The 21964-nt window shown below is 33.5% G+C and overlaps 1 protein-coding gene across 12 annotated transcripts in view; it reads left to right on the top strand.

The window, feature by feature from the left end:
* The window catches only part of DPP10 (dipeptidyl peptidase like 10), a 1402014-nt gene that overhangs the window by 1315395 nt on the left and 64655 nt on the right, over positions 1–21964 (top strand). For 11 of the 12 annotated variants that reach the window (XM_025405131.1, XM_025405141.1, XM_025405140.1 and 8 more), the window contains 2 exons: positions 8412–8450; positions 14094–14201. In XM_025405131.1, coding sequence (XP_025260916.1) covers positions 8412–8450; positions 14094–14201 — 147 coding nt within the window. The remainder of the gene's footprint in view (positions 1–8411; positions 8451–14093; positions 14202–21964) is intronic. The other variant, XM_025405135.1, reaches the window with a different exon arrangement.

The following is a 21964-nucleotide window of genomic DNA, read 5'->3' as shown; positions in this document are numbered from 1 at the left end:
GATCTTTATGATCTAAGTAGACAGGGAGAATCAGAGTTTGAGGCTTTTTTGGTGACTAGCATTTGTAGGACAGGGACCAGAGAAGTTGGAGCTATATAGAAAAGGACTCCAGCAATCTATGAAGAGTACCCCTTAAGTATTAGGCTCAATGCTTAGCTCTGCATACATATATGCTTCCATGTTGTCTTAAAGAAAGCAACCACTAAAAATTTTTGAAGCAAATGAAGAATCTGCAAGTTGCAAAGTACTTAGGGACGTTAGAGTTCTGAACAACAATAGTGAAGAGATCTCCCTGAAAACCCTGGGTATTCAACTGAGAACCCAGAAAGAAAGAGCATTAGAAGTAGGGCTATTCTAGACACCTTCTAATCACCTTTCAATTATACTGTAAGGTATCAAGTTCATCTGTCTGTAAATTAACTGTCTACTAGGACAAAGTTTACATTTTTAAAGGGAAAATTACAATTAATAATGACTATCAACAATGTAGCATTTATAATGTCAATCATATGATCAATACTATATATGTAGAAAAGTGAAAAATATAACCTACTCCCCTTCCTCAAAAATATCCAGTAAAAGCTGACCTACAAAGGATAGTAATAATTGGAATTAGCAGACACATAATGTTTTAAAAGTTATTAGAAATGATAAATGTTTGAAGTGATGGATATCTTAAATACACTGATTTGATTATTGCATCTTGTATACACGTATCAAAATATCACATGTACTCCAAAATATGTATGATTATTATGTATTAATAAAAAATTAAAAATTAAAGTATAAGTAAAGTACTATGAAGAGAAGAAATCTCACGTGTGCAGTTAAATGAGTTTTGGCAAATGGATATATCCCATAATTCGCATCATATCATGATGTAAAACATCCCTATTATCCCAGAAAGCTTCTTTGTCCTCTTTTCCAATTAATATCAGTTCCCAGAGGCAACTAATATTCTTATGTCTATTATAAATTGGTTTTGCATGTTTTTAAATTTCATATAAATTCACTTATACAATCACAAAGTTATTAGAAATAAATCTAACAACTTACAAAAGAGAATAGCTCCAATAAATAAAGAGACGAGAAATTTTAGTAGAGAAATACAAACTTTAAAATGAAAATAAAATTTCAGGAACTGAAAAATACGATATTTGAACTGAAAACATTGAATAGACAATTCAGAAATAAATACGTATGTTTATAATGAACTGATTTCCAACAAATGCATCAGAACACGTATCAGGGAAAGGACAGCCTCTTTAGTAAATATTGCTGGGAAACTGGATGTCAATGTGCGGAAGAATGAAACTAGATTTGTATCTCTCACCATATACAAAATTCAACTCAAAATAAAAACTAAACCATAATTTCCAAAACTATAAAACTACGAGAAGAAAACAGAGAAAATGCTTATGGACATTGGTCTAGGCAAAGATTTTATGGCTAAGACTTTAAAAGCACAGACAACAAAAAGAAATGTAAATTGGTACAGCTATTATGGAAAACAGTATGGAGGTTTCTCAAAAAACTAAAAATATAATTAACATATGTTAGTAGCAATTCTACTACTGGGCATTTATCAGAAACAAAGGAAATTAGTATATCAAATACATACCTACATCTGATGTTTACTGCAGCTGTGCTCATAATAGTCAGGATGTAGAATCAACCTAAATGTTCATCAATAAATGAATATCGTTTTTAAAAATTATATATGTATGCTTTTTTAAAAAGTGTGTGTGTGTATTTATATATAGTATACGTACATAAAACATTCCGTTGTACATATACAATGGAATACTATTCAGCCATAAAAAAGCATGAAATTCTGTCATTCATGGCAACATGGATAAGTCTGGAGGACATTACGTTAACTGAGATAAGCGAGTCAACACAAAGATAAATATTACTTGTTCTTACGTCTGTCTGGGAGCTAAAAGAAATTGAGCTTATAGAAGTAGAGGGTAGAATTGTGTTTATTAGAGTCTGAAAAGCTTGGGCGGAAAAGATAGAGAGTAGTTAGTTAACAGATACAACATTATAACCATATAAGAGGATTAAGTTCTAGTGTTCTGAAGCACTGAAGGTTGAATGTGGTTAATAATGATTTAGTATATATTTTCAAATAGCTAGAAAAGAGAACGTTGAATATTTAGAACACATAAAAAATGATAAATGTTTGAGGTAATGGATATATTAGTTATCCTGACTTTGTCATTACACATATTTTACATGTATCAAAATAGCACTCTGTATTTATAAACATATACAATAATTACATGTCAACTAAAAATAAAGGAAAATACATCACCAAAGTGAATGTATGAAAACGAAGAATACTTGAATAATTTTACATCAATTAAGATAAAAAATAAAGAATGAATTAAAGATAAATTTATTTAGTAAATTAAGTAAATTTAATTCATAATTAGAAACCTTGCCACAAAGAAAACTCTAGGAGCGGGTGGATTCATTGATGGATTCTATCAATTATTAAGGAATAAATCCTATGATTCCTTGTCTTCGTTTGTTTTGTGCTGCCATCACAACCTACCACAGGCTAGGTAGTTTATAATGAACAGAAATGTATTGACTTGCAGTTTTGGAGGCTGGGAAATTCAAGATCGAGAGGTTGGCATCTGGTGAGGGACTTCTTGCTGCATCATCCCGTGACAGAAGGGCAAAGAGAGGGTGAGAGAGAGAGAAACAAAAGGAGGCTGAACTTGTCCTTTTATAAGGCGCTCACTCCTGTGATAACAAACCTACTCCTATAATAAAGGCATTAATCCATTAATGATGGCAGAACCCTCGTGGCCTAAATACCCCTTAGGATTCTACCTCTTAATACTGTTACAATCACACAATCACAATTACATTTTAACATGAGTCGGGGAGCAAATATTCAGACACTATAACATTCTTACTAAGGAGTATATGATAGCATCCCTATACTGCTTAGAAAGTGAAGAGGAAAGATAACATTTCAACTGATATTATAAGAGTAGAATAATACTGATACCACAACTAGACAAGAAAAATACAAGAGACGACATTTTAGACTGATGTCTCTCATTAACACATGTAGTAGTCTGTTTTCATGCTGCTAATAAAGACATACCCGAGACTGCACAATTTCCAAATAAATAAATAAATAATAAGGTTTATTGGACTTACAGTTCTGCATGTCTGGGGAGGCCTCACAGTCATGGCAGAAGGCAAAGAGGAACAAGCCACATCTTACGTGGATGGCAGGAGGCAAAGACAGAGCTTGTGCAGGGAAACTCTCACTGCAAAATCATCAGATCTCGTGAGACTCATTCACTATCACGTGAATAGCAAAGGAAAGACTCGTCCCCATCATTCAATCACCTCCCACCAGGTTTCTCCCACAACACATGAGAATTGTGAAAGTTACAATTTAAGATGTGATTTGGGTGGGACATAGTCAAATCTTGCCAACACAAATATGAGAAAATTCTTAAACATATCAATACTCAATTCCAGCAATATAAATAGAGGATAGTGCATTATGATCAAATGAGGTTAATCCCAGGAATTTAAGGTTGGTTTAATATTGAAAACCAATCAATATAATTTATTATATTAAGAAAAAAGAATTAAATATCTTGGTAGATGGAGAAAAAGCAATTGATAATATTCAAAAGCAGTTCATGATAACTTTCAACATAAATGAATAAGAAGAGACATCCCCAGTCCATTAAAAGATACTCATAAAGTACCCCCTTACTGAATGTGCAAACACTAACCTTATTCATGTTAAGATTAGCAGTGAAGTAAGGGTATCCATTCTCAGTACTGTGATACAAACTTTTCCAGAGGCCCCACTTAGCAAGGAATCAGGATAGTGTTAGGAAAGGAAGAAGTAAATCTGTATTTACAGATAACAAAATTGTGTACATTAAAAAAAAAAGCCTACAAAAAATCGTAGAATACAAAATCACAATGTGTAAGGAAGCAAATGGGGTAAAATACAAACAAGTGGCAGGTAATTCCAGAGGGTATTCAGGTTTCTCAAACCAGTATTCTAACTTGTCTATGAGTTTGTACTTGTTTCAAAATAAAGAATGAAGAAACAACAAAAATTCTATACGTTAGTGACATTAAGTAAAAAAATCAGTTAAAATACCATTAAAACCCTTAAAACTTTAAATACACAATTATAAACTTAACAAATATTGTGAAATACCCCAATACTGAATACTGCAATGTTGCTAAAAGGCATTTGAAAGACCTACATAAATGGAAGCTATTCCATGTTTTTAAATAGAAAAGATTAATATTATTAAGATATTAATTCTACCCAAATTTAACCATAATTTTAATATAAAACCAATTAAAGTCCCTTCTGATTTTTTTGTCAGAACAGGCAAGCTGTTTTTAAAATTAGTATGGAAACAAAAAAATACCTGAACAAGTCAAAGCAATCCTGTAAAAGAATAAAATTGAAGGAGTTAGCCCTACCTGATTTCAAGAATAAATGAAAAGCTGCAAAAACCTGGAGATGCTAGTGGAGGCATAAGGACCACAAATAGGTCAACTAAATTGAATGGTTTCCAGAGAATAGACCCACATTTATATGATTGATTGATTTTCTACACAGGTGCCAAGGCAGTTCGATGGAGAAAAATCGTGCTGAAATAATTGACATCCCTATTGGATTAAAACAAAAATGATATTTGACATCTCATATAATATTCTAAAATCAATTTGGGATAAATCATAGCCCTAAATTTAAGAGCTAATACTGTCAGTGTTCTAGGGGAAAATATGAAATAAAACCTTACTATACTGAATAAGCCAAAAAATCATTAATTATGAAATAATAAATTGGACATCAATAAAATTAGAAACTTCTCATGAAAGACACCATTAAGGAAATGGATCTGCAAACTACAGTCTGGGAGAAAATATTTTGCAAAATGTGTATCAGACAAAAACACATATAAAGAAATTCTATAACTCAATAACAAAAATACAGCCTCATAAAAACATCAAAACATGTGAACAGTTACTTATAAGGAAGAGAATGAACACATGAAAAAGTACTCAACATTTGGCGAGGCATAGTGGCTTATCCTTGTAATTTTAGTAATTTGGGAAGCTGATGTGAGAGAATCTTTTGAGGGCAAGAGTTCAAGACCAGCCTGGACAACAAAATGAGATCCCATTACTATGTACAAAATTTAAAAATAAGAAATAAAAGTACACAACTTCATTAGACATTAGCAAAATATAGATTAAAATTTTAACAATATAATACTACACATCATTAGAATGACTACACTAAAATCTCAAAAAACTGACCACATTAACTGTTAAAGAGGACGTGAAGAACAACAATTCTCATTCTTTGCAGGTGGGGATGTAAAATGATACTATTACATTAAAATAATATTTTAGTTCCCAATGAAGTTAAACATATATGTAAATACAATTTTTTGTGTATATATGAATTAGACACACATATATATACACACACACACATATATAAAAACATACATTATAGGTCGGGTATGGTGGCTCATGCCTGTAATCCCAGCACTTTGGGAGGCCGAGGCATGCAGATCACCTGAGGTTGGGAGTTCGAGACCAGCCTAACTAACATGGAGAAACCCTGTCCCTACTAAAAACACAAAATTAACCCGGCATGTTGGTGCATGCCTGTAATCCCAGCTACTTGGTAGGCTGAGGCAGCAGAATTGCTTGAACCTGGGAGGTGGAGGTTGCTGTGAGCCGAGATCATGCCATTGCACTCCAGTCTGGGCAACAACATTGAAACTCTGTCACAAAAAAAATACAAAAAACAAACCAAAAAAACCCCATACATTATAATTCCATTATAAAGTATTTGTGCACGAAATGAAAACTTGTGTCCACCAAAGGATTTGTGAAAAATAGCCTGTAGAGAAGCTTTATTTACAATAGCTAAAAAGTGGAGACTATTTAATTGTCCATTAACAGGGAATAGACTTTAACGTAAGGCATAGCTACACAATGGAATTCTACTTGGCAGTAGAGACAAAATACTGATATACTCAACAACATGAGTGAATCTCAAAAACGTGTGGTGTGAAAGAAACCTCACACTACAGAGTACATAATATGTATTTAATGCATGATTTTGATTATCTGAATTTCTAACACAGGCATATGCTGTCTCTGGGGAAAAAGATCAGACGTGATTGCCTTTTGAGAACCCCTGGGGAGGAGCATGAGATAATGTTTTGGGGAGAAATAAAGATCCTATAACTTGATGGGATCAATTTGTCAAATTCATCACATGATATACTTCAAATCTGTGCAATTCACTATAGGTGAAAACTTTAAAACATATTATTTAAATGGTCTATGAAGGAGAGACCTCCAGAGGCCGACTTCTCTTTGAGTAGAATGATCAGCATAGTCGTGGAAATGCCATAGTTAAATCAACTATTTGATGCTCTTCTCATTAGGCTTGTATTATTAGAAAATTTGTCTCTTTCTTTTGACTATATTATAGATTGACTGGGGTTTCTCCACGTATTTGTTAAAGTGTTCTGGCTGGTTTCTTATTTGGCTGATTAGTAAGTCATTTAAAAACTGGCCTACAGGCCAGCTGTGGTGACTCATGCCTGTAATCCCCACACTTTGGGAGGCCAACGTGGTCAGATCACCTGAGGCCAGGAGTTTGAGACCAGCCTGGCCAACATGGTGAAACCCTGTCTCTACTAAAACTACAAAAATTCGCCAGGCATGGTGGTGCACACCTGTAATATCAGCTACTCAGGAGGCTGAGGCGGGAGAATTGCTTGAATTTGGGAGGCAGAGGTTGCAGTGAGCCAAGATAGGGCCACTACACTCCAGCCTGGGCAAAAAAGAAAGACTTTGTCTTAAAAAAAAAAAAAAAAAAAAAAAAAGAAGACACAGGCCAGGCATGGATAGCTCACACCTGTTATTCCAATACTTTGTGAGGCCAAGTGGGGAGAATGGCTTGAGGCTAAGAGTTCGAGACCTACCTGGGCAACATAATGAGACACCATCTTGATTTTTACATAAAAAATTAAAGTAAAAATTAAAAAATCAGCCTACATATATTGTAGTTAATTAGAGAAAGCCCTTCTAGATAAACATATTGTAAATATTTTCATTGCATACAGATAACTGCAAAGATAAATTAAAATGCTTCAATAGAAAATAGATACAGTAATCCTATCGTATTATTGATTTGACACCTTATTGATATTGTAGTATATTTTATTCTATGTATGGAGTTTAAAAAACTTTGCATTCTGTTAATTGAAATAATGAGACAAACAATAACACATGAAGTTTTGGGCTCTCATGGGTTCTACCAAAACTTGATGGTACTAACAAGCAGTGGCATTGGTGTCTATTTTATTTCTGTGCTTTATAGATATCAATAATGGTTATTGCTAGAGTGTAAATGGAGAATAAAGAAATTATTCAGTTAGATTTTTTTTGATATCTTCATGTAATGAAGATCTATTGAAAAAAATGCCCTGAAAATAGAAAGTGATCAATTATAATGTAATCATAATATGAATTTAGAAAAAGAAATTAGTATTTTGAAACCTATAAATAATTTATTATTAACAATTTGAGATGGGTGCCTCTGAATATAGGAAAATCCCTAATATATTGTTACTTATCTTTCTTAATTCGAATAGTTTTATTATAGAATCATTTCTTTCAGGAAACTACAAGATATTTCATGTCATTACATGTAAATGGTATTTCTAAAGCTTGTTTTTTCTACACATATTTAACTTGAGGTTAAATTTGTCTAGTTTTGCTTTTTGTAGTATGATTTTGACTCTCATCTAGTCCAAGACTGTTTTGAAGGGCCATATAATTTTGTCATTTCAAATGTTTCATATTTTTCTCAAAGACTGAGTTACTACTGATAAGAAAAAAAGAAGGCCATGATTATGAGTGAATTGAATATTGAAAGAATGTCTACTTTTTAATTTTATGCCTGGCTGTTTGCCCAGTTGCTTGAAGGACTTAATAATTTTTTCTCCCAATGATGCCTAGAGGTGAAAAGAGACAGTGTCTGGTGGTTCAAAACAATTTGAATGAGGTAATCACACAGAGCTGGAAAATCATCTTCTATCCCTGGTGAGGTACTGCTGGGATTTCTGAAAGAGTTCACCAAAGAAAAGACTTTATAATTAAATTATCATTTAGTCCCTATTCTCTACTTACTCATTCAGATTAAATCAATAATGACAATGAAATCTCTCATGGTATTTCACCAGTTGAAGAGAGGTAAAAAAAAAAAAAAAAAAAAAAAACCTGATGATAACTGTGTTTTTAAAAAGTTGAATTTATATATGCTCATTTTGGTCTTTAGATGCTTCATGGAGTTACTTGTTTCGTTTCAGAAATATGAGATGACATCAGATACGTGGCTCTCTAAGCAGGTACAGTATAGGTGGTCTGTCACATCTTGGCCATTGTGACCATCCTGTTTACCCATTTCTTATGTGATAACTTTCTGTGAAAAGTATGAGTTTAAGGCTTTGCTAGGCTTGACAGAGTGATCCTTTTTCATTAAAAGGATCACTTATCACTTGGGCTTTATATGGCATCATTTGTGAAAAGGTTACTTCCATTTTTTTATGAGACATAAATTGCAGAATAACTGCCAGGATCACTTTTTAAATTATTTTGGGTAAGTACACTTTTGTGTAGATGAAGGAGAAAAACTCAGGACCTAGCCAAACTGGAAATCATTAGCATTGTTCAGATTGTCTGAAAAATTGACCCGACCTTTACATAAATTGATCATGGAGATTATTCAAATAAATACTTCTCTTCTTAGTTGTATTCTAGGTCACAATTCTAGTTTGTGACCTAAATGAGGCTGGAATCAAGATGAACATAACGGACTAAAAACCTAATCACCGTTACATGGTCTCATCCTGGACAATTCAGAAGGAAACACAAAGAGCTTATTTAAATATAGCTGAATTCATTTTACTCTTAACTCCATTACTGAGTTTTTACAAAGGGAAATAATATGTATGGTATGGTTTGGTTTGGTTTTCTTTTTGTTCTTTAAAGCCCTCTTTTATTTTATATTCTGTCTGTGGTGTTAATGACCACCCACCCATATTTTGAGACCTTCACATTTATCCAGACACTTCAGTGAGTTCTGAAATATCCAAATTTATGCTTGCCATCTCCTCCTAAATCTGTAAAAGTAGCTTCACACTCCCCAGGTCTGAACTGAACTCATTCCTTTTCTAGTCAGTCTTACTTATTTTTATCATAGGAGTCAATGACATAATTATCCATGCAGATCTTAAAACTATTTATCTAATAGTCATCCTTGAATCTTTTCTCATTTTTATCTATATATAATTAATACGTACAGATTTTACTTTCAAACATCTCTCAAGTCAATTTACTTTCCTCTAATTCACAAACACTGTCCATGTTCAAACTACAGATCCAGCACGTCTCAACTCCTCAGGCACCTGCCAATCTGTTCACACTGCAGGCTGACTGAGTGACCTTTTTAAAATATGTATTTAATTGTTGCTACTAACATTCCCCTCATACTTGCACTTCCACAACTCACAGAACTTTTCTCTCTTCTTTCTGTCCTTCAGATAAAAACCAACATCCTTAAAAGGTCCACAAGTGATGAAAGTGAAAACTTTTTCAGCTCTGTGTCATAGAATCATTTTACCTGTTTTCTCCAGTCTAGCTACATGGACCCTCATATGCACAGGGACTTCATGAGTGGCCTTCCTTCTGAACAAAATTCTCTCAGACTTCCTTATTTGAAGCCTATTTATTTTTCAAACCTTGGCTTAAATCGCCTACATAAGAAGTCACTTCATCTAACTAGCCTAACCAAATCACATCTCCCAATAAAAGTTATATTAAAGTCAAGTGTCATCTTTGTGTAACACTTACACAATTATTGCTATGATTTTTTTTTTAACTAAGATACAAGGGCGTGAGGATGTTTATTTTTTGCTCCTAATTGTCAATCAAATGCCTAGTATAGAATTCGATATGTAAGAAGAGCTCAATAGATAGTAACTGAATGATTAAGAACAAAAGTAAAAAAGGATTATAAATAATAGTTTGTCTGAAGGGTAGGTAGATGGATAGACACAAATTCATGCTTGTATATATATTATGAGTATATGTGTCTTTCTACATGATTATCTATTAATATAAATACTTTTACCTTGGTCAATATACAAAATAAAATAGAAAAAAAAAACCTGATTTTACAGCCAATAATAGACTCACAAATTTCAATCAGATATAGAAAATAAGAACAATGAAAAATATATAACACATAATACTGATGCATTCTGAATTTCTCTCCATTCTTAAACATCTTTTGCTGTTACTTTTATTGCCAGTGACATTCATAATAGTTTAACATATGTTAACATAATGCATGTTCTTTATGAGATTATGCTATCTAATTTTCAAATCCCAAATTTATGAATGTTTAATAGAAACTTTTTTAGAGATTATGCTATCTAATTTTAGAGATTATGCTATCTAATTTTAGCATATCTATTTAGAGATTATGCTATCTAATTTTCAAATCCCAAATTTATGAATGTTTAATAGAAACTTTTTTAAAAAAAACAAAGCATCCAGTTATTATTCAGTTAGTAAATGCCGTTGGTCATTTTTCACAGTTGATTTTTTTCTTCAGAAGCTCTAAGAGAATTTTATGAAATGCTTAGAGTTATATGAAATTTAATGGATGAGCATGGTAGCAGTAATAAGAAGCAGCAAATTTCGAAGATAATTATACATTTAATAGAATCATCATATACTCTTTTTGCATAGTAGATAAGGCAAAGAGAAGTAGGCATGCTTAGCCTAGCTTTCAAGGGACATGCAGTTGGGATGTCCACTGTATGATAGATTTGGTCAAGGGATAGAGTCCAATATCCCCAGTTCACCATCTTGTGTGTCAAAAACACTGACTTGTATAATGTCATGAAACTGAGCAGTGAGATTGACACCACCTGTATGGAACTGAATGTTTATCACCAGACATTGTCAAGTGTGGGGAGCAGATTTTTTAGTCCAGCAAGGCGTTTGAGATTGTAGCCCTCATCTATTCCTGTTCTGAACTACTTCTAAGGTACTAGAACTGGGAAGAAGGCAATGTAAATGGGAGAATGCTCATATATCCGTATATGAGAAAAAAGCTATGCATCTTTTGAGAGAAGTACAAAGGGAGAATGGTAAGGGAGGAGTTGCTATGTGGGGGTAAATCTGGTGGATAGAATGATATATATAACCAGTATTTTTGTTCATTGTATCCATATATTCATCTATTCACCAATTATGAGTTGGGACCTACCGTGTCCTAGGCAATAGATCTAAAAAGAAAAAACTTAAAATTTAGTTCAATTATTAATTGCCTAGTGAAGGAAGCCAACAAATTAACAGATCAATGTAATAGACTGCATTGGAAGCCATGATAAAGATGAATCCAAGATACTTTTTAGAATATCTGAGGAGAGATTTCCTAACTAGAGAAATCTTTGAAATTCTTTTGTTTCATGAGAATAAGTAAAAAAATGAATAAGATTTAGCAGAAAAAGGAAGACGAAAAGGTTGTTCCAGACAAAAGAAACTCCAAGAGAGATATATCCCACAGGAGCAGGAGATGGAACAAATAGAATTATTGACTTTATTATAGTTGAAAGAAGTGATTCACTTAGTCAAGTATTTTGTCAGTATCCATTATATGCTCAGTTATACAATTTTTCCAACCTTGAATGGTATATTACTTTAGAATTTTAAATTTATTACATATGTTACTTATATTTTCCTGAATGTTCATAAGGCGGGTAAGGAAAATATCCTTATTTTACTGTCAAAAGATGTATTATAAATGAAGCTAAAATCAGACTGTTCAGTATATTAAAATACTTATAATTGACTGATTCATTCGGTAAATAATTATTGAGCTCAATTTACATGATATTCACTGTTCCAGGTGCTACAGATGCAATAGTGAAAAATACAAGTTTCCTGCCTATGAGGCGTACATTTACAGAGAACTGTATACATACATACATACATACATACATACATACATACATATGTAAATATGAGACTGGTGCAGAAGTAATTGAGGTTCTTGCCATTACTTTTAATGGGAAGAAGGCAACGTAAATGGGAGAATGCTCATATATCCGTATATGAGAAAAAAGCTATTCATCTTTTGAGAGAAGTACAAAGGGAGAATGGCTTTTAATGGCATTGCTTTTCCTGGCAAGAACCTCAATTACTTCTGCACCAATCTCATATATATATATATATTCATATACGATATGTACATATGTACATACATTCATATACATATTTTGCCATCAAAAGTAATAGCAAAAACCACAATTACTTTTGTACCAATCTCATGCATACATACATACATTCATATACAAACAAACACATATACACAAATCATACATTGAATGGTCATAGTTGCTGTATTAGTCCATTCTTGCACAGCTGTAAAAGACCAGGTAATGCATAAAGAAAAGAAGTCTGATTGGCTCTAAGTACTGCAGGCTGTACAGAAGCATAGTAGCTTCTGCTTCCAGAGAGACCTCAAAAAGCTTCCAATCATGGCAGAAGGCAAACATGGAGCAACATTTCACGTGGCCTGAGAAGGTGAAAGAGAGGGATGGGGGAGGCGTTATACACTTTTAAACAGCCAGATCTTGTAATAACTCATTCACTCACTATCATGAGACAGCACCCAGGGGATGCTGCTAAACCATTCATGAAGGATTCATCCTCATGATCCAGTCACCTCCCACCAGGCCCCACCTCCAACACTGGGGATTTCAATGTGACATGAGATTTGGTTGGGACACAGATCCAAACTATATCACGTGCTATGGAAAACTAGAAAGAAAATAAAAGAAGATGATGGATGTCAGATAGAGTTGGATGGTCTGACTTTCCTAGTCTCACTTTATATAGAGTAATAAGGGAACACCTTATTGATAAGGAGATTTCAGACCAGAGACCTGAAAGAGATAAGAGGAAGAGCCAGACCAAGAGAATACAAAGTACAAAAGCCCTGGAACAGGATCATGCAGGAACCCAGTGAAGAAGCAAGAAAATGAAAAAGATGAGATCAGAAAGACAGTGGAGGGCCAAGTCATCTAAAAGGGCTTGAAGGTGATTGTGCAGAGCTACTCAGGACCCATATCAAAGCCTTGCTTTATACCATATATGTAATCACTCTCATGAATCCAGCAGAAAAAACTCAATGTTTTGTCAGATAAATATATTTTCTTAATGTTTATGTATATCTATGTATATATATGTGTGTGTATATAAAATATGTGTGTATATATGTATATATGACTTTCATCATTTAATTTTCAAAAATAATTCTATTGATTTAATGTGTCACCAGAGTTTAAAAATTATCAAATGGGGTCACAGTTGTAGGTGGGCATTTGTGTTTCTGTGTTTGTGGAGAGATGAGCAATAAAGATGGTAAATTTGAATTAAGTAACTTTCTATAGAATCCTTTCAATTTTGTGGCCTGTTGTCTTGTGTATTTTCAGTAAATTTATGAATACGTTATCAGAAATGAACCTTCAAGTACCTACAGTTGCGGAAGAAAGGATTTCAAAAAATATGTTATAGAATTTTATAATTAAAAGATTTATTTTGGTAAATTGGTGCAGATGTTTGCATCTTCCTTATCTTTGAAGGATATATCACTAAACACACTCTTATGTGAAGATATGACAGTTCTTGTTTGAACCAATTTAGAAAGTGTCCTTAGTCTAATAGTAAATCATTCATATCCACCATGCACAAAATTTTCTTATCCTTCCCACAACTCAACCACATATGCATATAATTTATCAGATTTACTTTTAAAAAACTAAAAAATAGCATACATTCATTTTTTTAAATTAGTGTGCCCATTTTCCTAACTAATTTTAAATCAGTATTTGGTATAACCCATGAAGGAATTAACAGTAGGCAGCACAGGTTGCACGCGTTTTTTTGAGATTGTTCTATGCTCTTCTATATTTTAGAATGAGGAGCCCGTGTTTTCTAGAGATGGCAGCAAATTCTTTATGACAGTTCCTGTTAAGCAAGGGGGACGTGGAGAATTTCACCACATAGCTATGTTCCTCATTCAGGTAAGTGCTGGCTTTTTTCCATGTTTTGATTTCATTATCCTCATGTCACTGAAGGCCCAGTTCTTGTGGCATTCTAAACCTCTAATTTATGGCCGTGAAACCCAGCCATATATACAACTCACAGACAGCTTAGGAAGAGGACCTCCATCCATAGCCATGCATTCAAGCCTTACCTTCCCAAAAAACAGTCTCAACACTCAGTACAATTTAATGAGTTAGATGTGTGTCCTGTGAACTGAGGGCTTTGGGATATAGAATTTAATAAATAAAAACCTCCCAACTTTTGAGGACCTGAGGCAATCTAGAGAAGATTTTTTATTCAATGAATACATATAACCTATTTTGTACAAGTAATATTTTCCAGTGCTGTAAAAGTTTTAAATACTCAAAACAACCTAAATATCCACCAAAAATTGATGGTTGAATAAATTATGACACATCTCCACAAGCAAATACAGTGCAGATTTTTAAAAACAGGATAAAATAGATGTTTTATGTTAAATAACATAGATTTCATGTTATAAAGTCTATGTTATATTTTTATAGACTTTCTGATAAAAAGAGGGGAAAGGTTACTTTTTAATCTAATCAAAGAATATGAAGGGTTTATACAGTTTTATTATTAAAAAATTAGTAAATTCAGGTAGTTAGTTTAAATATGACAAGGCTAATGAGTCAATCTGAATTTAATTTCCAAGAGCAAGCATTCATGAAAAAATAAAGCATCCTTCAAAATCATATGCATAAATACTCTAGTCTCACAGGTTAAAGACTTTCTAATGAAAAGTCACTGTGGCTAAAATGGGATCTTTATGAGAGTTTTACAAACTAGCTAAGAATAATTTTGTACTTACAAAATATAGAATAAATATAAATATGGCAAGGATACCTAACTGACCTTAGTAATCTTATGTTTTTAGAACCTTTAAGACTTGTGCACATTCTCAAATGATTACCATTATCTACATATATTTGTATTGGACAGCTTAATGCTTTAGAGTCTCCAAATCTTATGTCAATAGTTTAAAATTTGAAACTTGTTCAGCGTCTGTGCAATTAAAATAATTGTCATTATTTTAACTTTAATTTGAATCAAGACTGAAACAAATAATTTGGAACACATACAATTTCCACAGTACAGATGTAGATTGATTTTCATAGCATATTATTAAGGTGGAAAAACAGGTTATATACTAATGCATAATATGATCCTATTTATGCTCTAAATAAATGTATGCATTTATAGATGGATAAAATTTTGGATGTTTTAATATCTGATTCTATAAGTCAGTTAATTATAAGTCAGATATAATTAAGGGAACTTTTTTATGAAACTGAAGGGAACTAGACTAGCAAATTACCTTACTTTATAAACTTTTGTTAATGAAGAGTCAACTTGGTTATCACAAATATTAGAGAACTATTTTGGCCCCCAAAATAACACACTTTCCAAATCTTATAACTGATTAAAACATTTCATTGAATTTTTAAATTTCAGTACTTTATATTCAAGAAGCTCTGTGAAAAAATGTAAGGGGTAAAGAAGATTACATACAAATTATAGATATTTATAAGAGATAGTGAAGGATAGGAAAACTTGCACAGTACATCTTTGTATGTGTAATTCTCCAAAGAAGACAATCTGTCCTTGAGTGTAGGTACCCTGTTGTGCTATCAAATACTACATCTTACTCATTCTATCTAACTGTATTTTTGTATCCATTATTCAACAAATAAATAATAGAAATAGTGTCTTTTAAAAAGTATGGCATTGGGTGGGGTTGTGATGTTGACATGTAGGAATTAAAATATTTATACACACCCAAACCAAGAGTTTTTTTTATAAGCCTAGGGAAGAAATACCTTCTATTTTACAGTCAAACCAGCCTAACATGTAGGCTAATTCCTATATTTCTGAAATGTTCAGAAGAAAAACTTTATAAAGTTCTTACCTTGTGTTTACTTTGTTCCTCTTCTGTATGGAGACTATAACAAAGCCTTCATTGAAGTAGAAAACATTTTTCTTCTATTCTGGTTGCTGTTCAAGTAATTTGTGGTTTGCCTCATTGAGAAATGAACATGACTGCATGATTATTTATGAATATTTTGGCAATTGATTAAAATTAGTCTACTTTGCTAATGAGTCAGAAGTCAGTGCTAGGTAAATACAATTTATACCTAACTTTAAACACACGCAAACACAATCACATACATTATTTTAGGAAAGAGTTTGCACTACCTTGCCTCAATTTAAAAATAGCTAACAAAAAAGCTATTTATGATTTGTTTAATGACTGCTTAATTGGCATTATGAACTATAAAATTCTGAAAAATTCAAACTGAATAAACTGATAAAGGAGTATATAAAATGACCCACAATAGCATTACCTCACATTCTCACACTTTTAATCCATTATTGTGTATATGTTAAATTCTTTTTTACATGAGAAATACATAATTTTCCCCTAAAGATTGCAATTATAGCATAATATACATTTATAACCTTAAAATAATAACTAATGAGCATTTTCTTTTTTTTTTTTTTTTTTTTTGAGACGGAGTCTCGCTCTGTCGCCCAGGCTGGAGTGCAGTGGCCGGATCTCAGCTCGCTGCAAGCTCCGCCTCCCGGGTTCACGCCATTCTCCTGCCTCAGCCTCCCGAGTAGCTGGGACTACAGGCGCCCGCCATCTCGCCTGGCTAGTTTTTTGTATTTTTTTTAGTAGAGAGGGGGTTTCACCGTGTTAGCCAGGATGGTCTTGAACTCCTGACCTCGTGATCCGCCCGTCTCAGCCTCCCAAAGTGCGCATTTTCTTAAAACATTTAATTGTATTCCTAATATTTAACATTTTATATTTTTCTGAAATGTGATTTTAATAGCTGCTCAGCATTACATCAAGCAGATATACTGTATGTATGTATGTATGTATGTATGTATGTATGTATTTATTTATTTTGAGACAGAGTCTTACTTCATTACCCAGGCTGGAATGCAGTGACACGATCTCGGCTCATTGCAACACCGCCTCCCGGGTTCAAGCAATTCTTCTGCCTTAGCCTCCCGAGTAGCTGGGATTACAGGCACCCACCATCATGCCCGGCTAATTTTTGTATTTTTAGTAGAGGTGGGTTTCACTGTGTTGTCCAGGCTGGTCTCAAACTTCTGACATCAGGTGATCTGCCTGCTTCAACCTCCCAAAGTGCTGGGATTACAGGCATGAGCCGCTGTGCCCGGCCTGTACTGTATTTAAACGATCAAGTTTATTCATCATTAAAGTTATTTCTGTATTTTGATGTTAGAAATGATTTAGAGTTAAAAGCCCTTATAAACACTTTATTTATCATTCTTCCCACAAAATTATATTTCTAGATGTTAAAAGATACGCAGGCAGAGTATATCCATATGTATGTATTTTTTTTTTTTTTTTTTTTTTTTTTTGAGACGGAGTCTCGCTCTGTCACCCAGGCTGGAGTGCAGTGGCCGGATCTCAGCTCACTGCAAGCTCCGCCTCCCGGGTTCACGCCATTCTCCGGCCTCAGCCTCCCGGGTAGCTGGGACTACAGGCGCCCGCCACCTCGCCCGGCTAGTTTTTTGTATTTCTTAATAGAGACGGGGTTTCACCGTGTTAGCCAGGATGGTCTCGATCTCCTGACCTCGTGATCCGCCCGTCTCCGCCTCCCAAAGTGCTGGGATTACAGGCTTGAGCCACCGCGCCCGGCCATATGTATGTATTTGTTTAGGTTTTGATGTGTAATGCCACATTGGCTCTCCAAAAAATAGTACAGTAATTTACTGCCTAAACAGTAATGCATGCCAGCATTGATGACTTTTTCCCCCCTTCCTTCCCTTGCCATGTTACATAATTCTACTTAAAATTGTTATGCCTGAAAAGTGAGAAATGACAGGAGTGGGGCCTTGGCCACCAGCAGTCAGCCAGATCACCTTTGCAGTACTTGGCGCTGACCTATGTTGAGAGCTTATTGGTTCACTCAGAATATATTTATTTGTTTGAAGTACCTTACTCCATGAAATTACTAAATTTTTGCAAACATTTGCTCTCTCATATTATCAGTAAGTCCAGAAAAATCATTAATTAGAGACCAAGCTGGAAAATTATTGCTTTCAAGCTATTTTCATTATGGAGAGTGATGACTGTCATTACATATATTTTAGTGTTTTTTTTTTTTGTTTTTTTTTGTTTTTCTCGTTTACAAGAGCGGTCCTTGTTAAAGTGATTCCAAAGGATACAAATAAAAGAAACAAAGAATGCATGTGTTTTCCTCCAGTCTTCGTTTAAACATTATTGTAATTTTATAGAAACTACAGTATTGCATCCTGATATGTCAAATTTAAATTTTAAATGCATACTTTTCCCACAATGCTAAATAATTTTGAAAAAAAAAATTCTTTAGAAGATTAATATTGAGTTGACTGGATGTGCATCAATCACCATTTTTTGTTGTTCTGTGTTTAATTTACTGGCAATTCGTTGTAATGAGAGATGTCACTGTATATAAAGCTTATTTATATTGTGGATTATTTCTTTAGTATTGATTAACAAAACCAGAATTGCTGGATCAAAAGTAAAAGATTTCTAAGCCCTACTATATGTATTTCCAGATCACTCTCAGTTTGAATATATGAAAGCAAAATTTGTGAATGTTTTCTCCACTTTCATATATTCTATTAAAGATAATTTTTTAAAAAACTATGACTTTTCTGAAATCTATATAGCTAAAGAAATTGTTCTTCTGGATAGAGTGTTTAGTATGCATTTTAATATCAGTTTATGTACTTCCTCAGTTATACATTGATACAAAACTTTTTACCCCAGACCATTAAACTTTTGATCCCTTCACTCCCTGAAAAATATTTGTTATGTTGACTTCAAACTTCTGAATTCTCATCTCAGGAACTGTAACATCCTGCCATTCAGGCTGCAGCCAAGAGATAGGTTTTTATCAAAGATATAGCACCTTTTTCTCTCAAATATGGAGTAAGCAGAGTTTTCATTGTGTTCAGCCGTTCAGATTCATAGGCATAAGGAACGGCCCTGCCATCTTCTAAAATTGTGTTAAGTGAAAAATTATATGTTGGTGAATCCATTCACTTTCTCTATTCAGCAACACGAAGTTTTACCCATGAGACCTTATGATTTCACTTGGAACAATTTTAAGTACATTATTCACTGCAAATACTGTGGAAAATAGTATGCCCCCAATCCACAATTTTATCACCTAATCAACCCAGTAAAATTTTTGCATTAACTTTCATTGCTGTATCTGATTAGGACATTGTCTGAAAACAATTAGCTCATCTCATGTGGTGAATAGATGGCAAATTAAAGCATGCTATTTTTAAGCACTACATTTCCCTTATTTAGAAGCTGTAAAAGTTAAAATTTAATATAATAAATTTGAATGAATAATGTGTAATTAGGTAAAAGCACATGCACCGTTAAACTTGTATTGATACCCAATGTGTTTCCAATTTGTAAATAGAACTATAAAACTAATATTTAACTTCCTTGAGCAGGATAAAATCTCTGTGAATTCAAAGGCACTTGTCTGATGTCTAATGTTCCAAATAAAAACTCTATTCCAAATTTCCACCCCTCTTTTAAGAATGAGTGAACTCACAAGGTTTGTTGCTTTTTAGTCTGAAATTAAAGACGAAATATTAGTTCAATTTAAAATGCATTATCATATTGCCTTTATCAAAAGTTCACTACAGTTTTATATTTATATGCAGTATTTCTAGTCTATCAAGTTAATATTGCAGAGATTATGGATGCACAGAAAGAAAGAAATGTTACTGTAGAGTAAAAACTGCTGTTCTTTCCTGCTTTGTTAAGTGACGTTTCCTGTGATTGTATTTCTGCTGAAGGTGCTTGAAACCCTAACTGAAGTACAAACATCGCTTTGTGAAATCTGCTCAAATCCCTTAATATTTATTTTTTAACTGTCGCTCAGTCATCTACCATATTCTGATTGGTATTAAGACTATTAACCAGATCAAAATTAATGTGTGCCCTGCTGTGACATTCTTATATAGGTTATTAGAAAGTAAATATTTGCTATTATATGCAAAATGGGGGTTCAACCTATTCCTCATACCATATTTGCCCTGATAGGTAAAAAGCAAGCAAGGCAATTACAACTGTTTAAAATAAATCAAAAGGTTGTAGGGTTGTTATTATGGCTTCCGACAAGGGATCTTTTGATCCTACACTTGAAAGTGTAGTATTTTGAACTAAAAGTATCATTGAAGTAAATAGTGTACAGTTTTATTTTTTTATATTGTGTTCAAACATTTTTCAAAGCATTGGGTTTTTACTCATGGCAATTTTAATTAAAACACACATACACCACACACACACACACACACACACCCCACACACACCAAAATATCTTGAAAAACAGAAAATAATTAAACTAGAAATCTGTGGGCCAAAAGTTTCTCCAGATGTTTTCAAATATTGAGCAAAGTTTCTTCCCTTTTTTAACGTTTTGAGATTTTTTTTATCTTGAAATTGGCATCAAAGGTGCACTAAAACCTTGAAATTTTAGTATCCCGTCCTTGGCTCATTCAAAGCAGGGCCTGGAAATGAGTAAGAAAGAGGAGCTATCCACTGAGTTATTTTTCTGTGGGAACTTGGCAATAAAATGTATGACTTTAGGACTCTGTGCCAGCCTTTGGGTTGTGCAGGTCTCATATCTCACAAATTGGATGTCTTTGCACTTACATCGTTAGTCAACAAATACTTGTAAATCACAGTAGTACATCAGATAGTATACAAAGAAGGTGACACAAAGAAGTCACAGACTTGCTGTTGACCTAAAACAGCTAGACGTCTGGAGAACTTCCACTAAGAACATAAAATAGACTACTTAGGCAGATATTGAAATGCAAATACACACCAGTAAGAAAATTTTTCAAAGGAGGATTCTGTTAGTACACATGTGCAGTAAGCTATAGAATGCCTTTTTAGTTTACACTTTCAGTTGTATGGGAAAATAGAGGTTATAATAAAACTGTCCCATATGAACCTAATTCTGAATTTATTTTTACCAAAAATGCATTGAAAGTGTTACTCAGCTGACAGATTACACTGTCTGAAGACAATGCAATTGAATTGCACAAATTATAACATTTAAAATGTCAGACATTTAGAAACAAAATATAATTTCTATTCATAGTTTCAAGAAGAAATCAGCAAATACTTGGAACTAAATGAAAATACTACATATACCAAAATACGCAGTACATATAAACAATAATTTTTAATATATGCAATAATTTTATATGCATATATGAAATTATGTATATATCCAATGTCAGAATTTAGGAAAAGAAGCGAATAAATTCAAATGTAAAAGAAAGGAAATTAGAAATGAAAGAGTAGGCTGGGCGCAGTGGCTCATGCCTGTAATCCCAGCACTTTAGGAGGCCGAGGCAGGCAGATCACCTGAGGTCGGGAGTTAGAGACTAGCCTGACAAAAATGGAGAAACCCTATCTCTACTAAAAATACAAAATTAGCCTGGCATGGCGGTACATGCCTGTAATCCCAGCTACTAGGGAGGCTGAGGCAGGAGAATGGCTTGAAGCTGGGAGGCGGAGGTGGCGGTGTGCCAAGATCACGCCATTGCACTCCAACCTGGGCAACAAGAGTGAAACTCAATCTCAAACAAACAAACAAACAAAAAATTGAAAGAGTAGCACTTATTAAGCTAGTAAGCAAACATGAAATAAAGCAGTGTGATA

The sequence above is a fragment of the Theropithecus gelada genome, chromosome 12 (assembly GCF_003255815.1).
Source record: "Theropithecus gelada isolate Dixy chromosome 12, Tgel_1.0, whole genome shotgun sequence".
Taxonomy (NCBI): Eukaryota; Metazoa; Chordata; class Mammalia; order Primates; family Cercopithecidae; genus Theropithecus; species Theropithecus gelada.
This window is presented reverse-complemented; position numbering and strand designations above follow the sequence as displayed.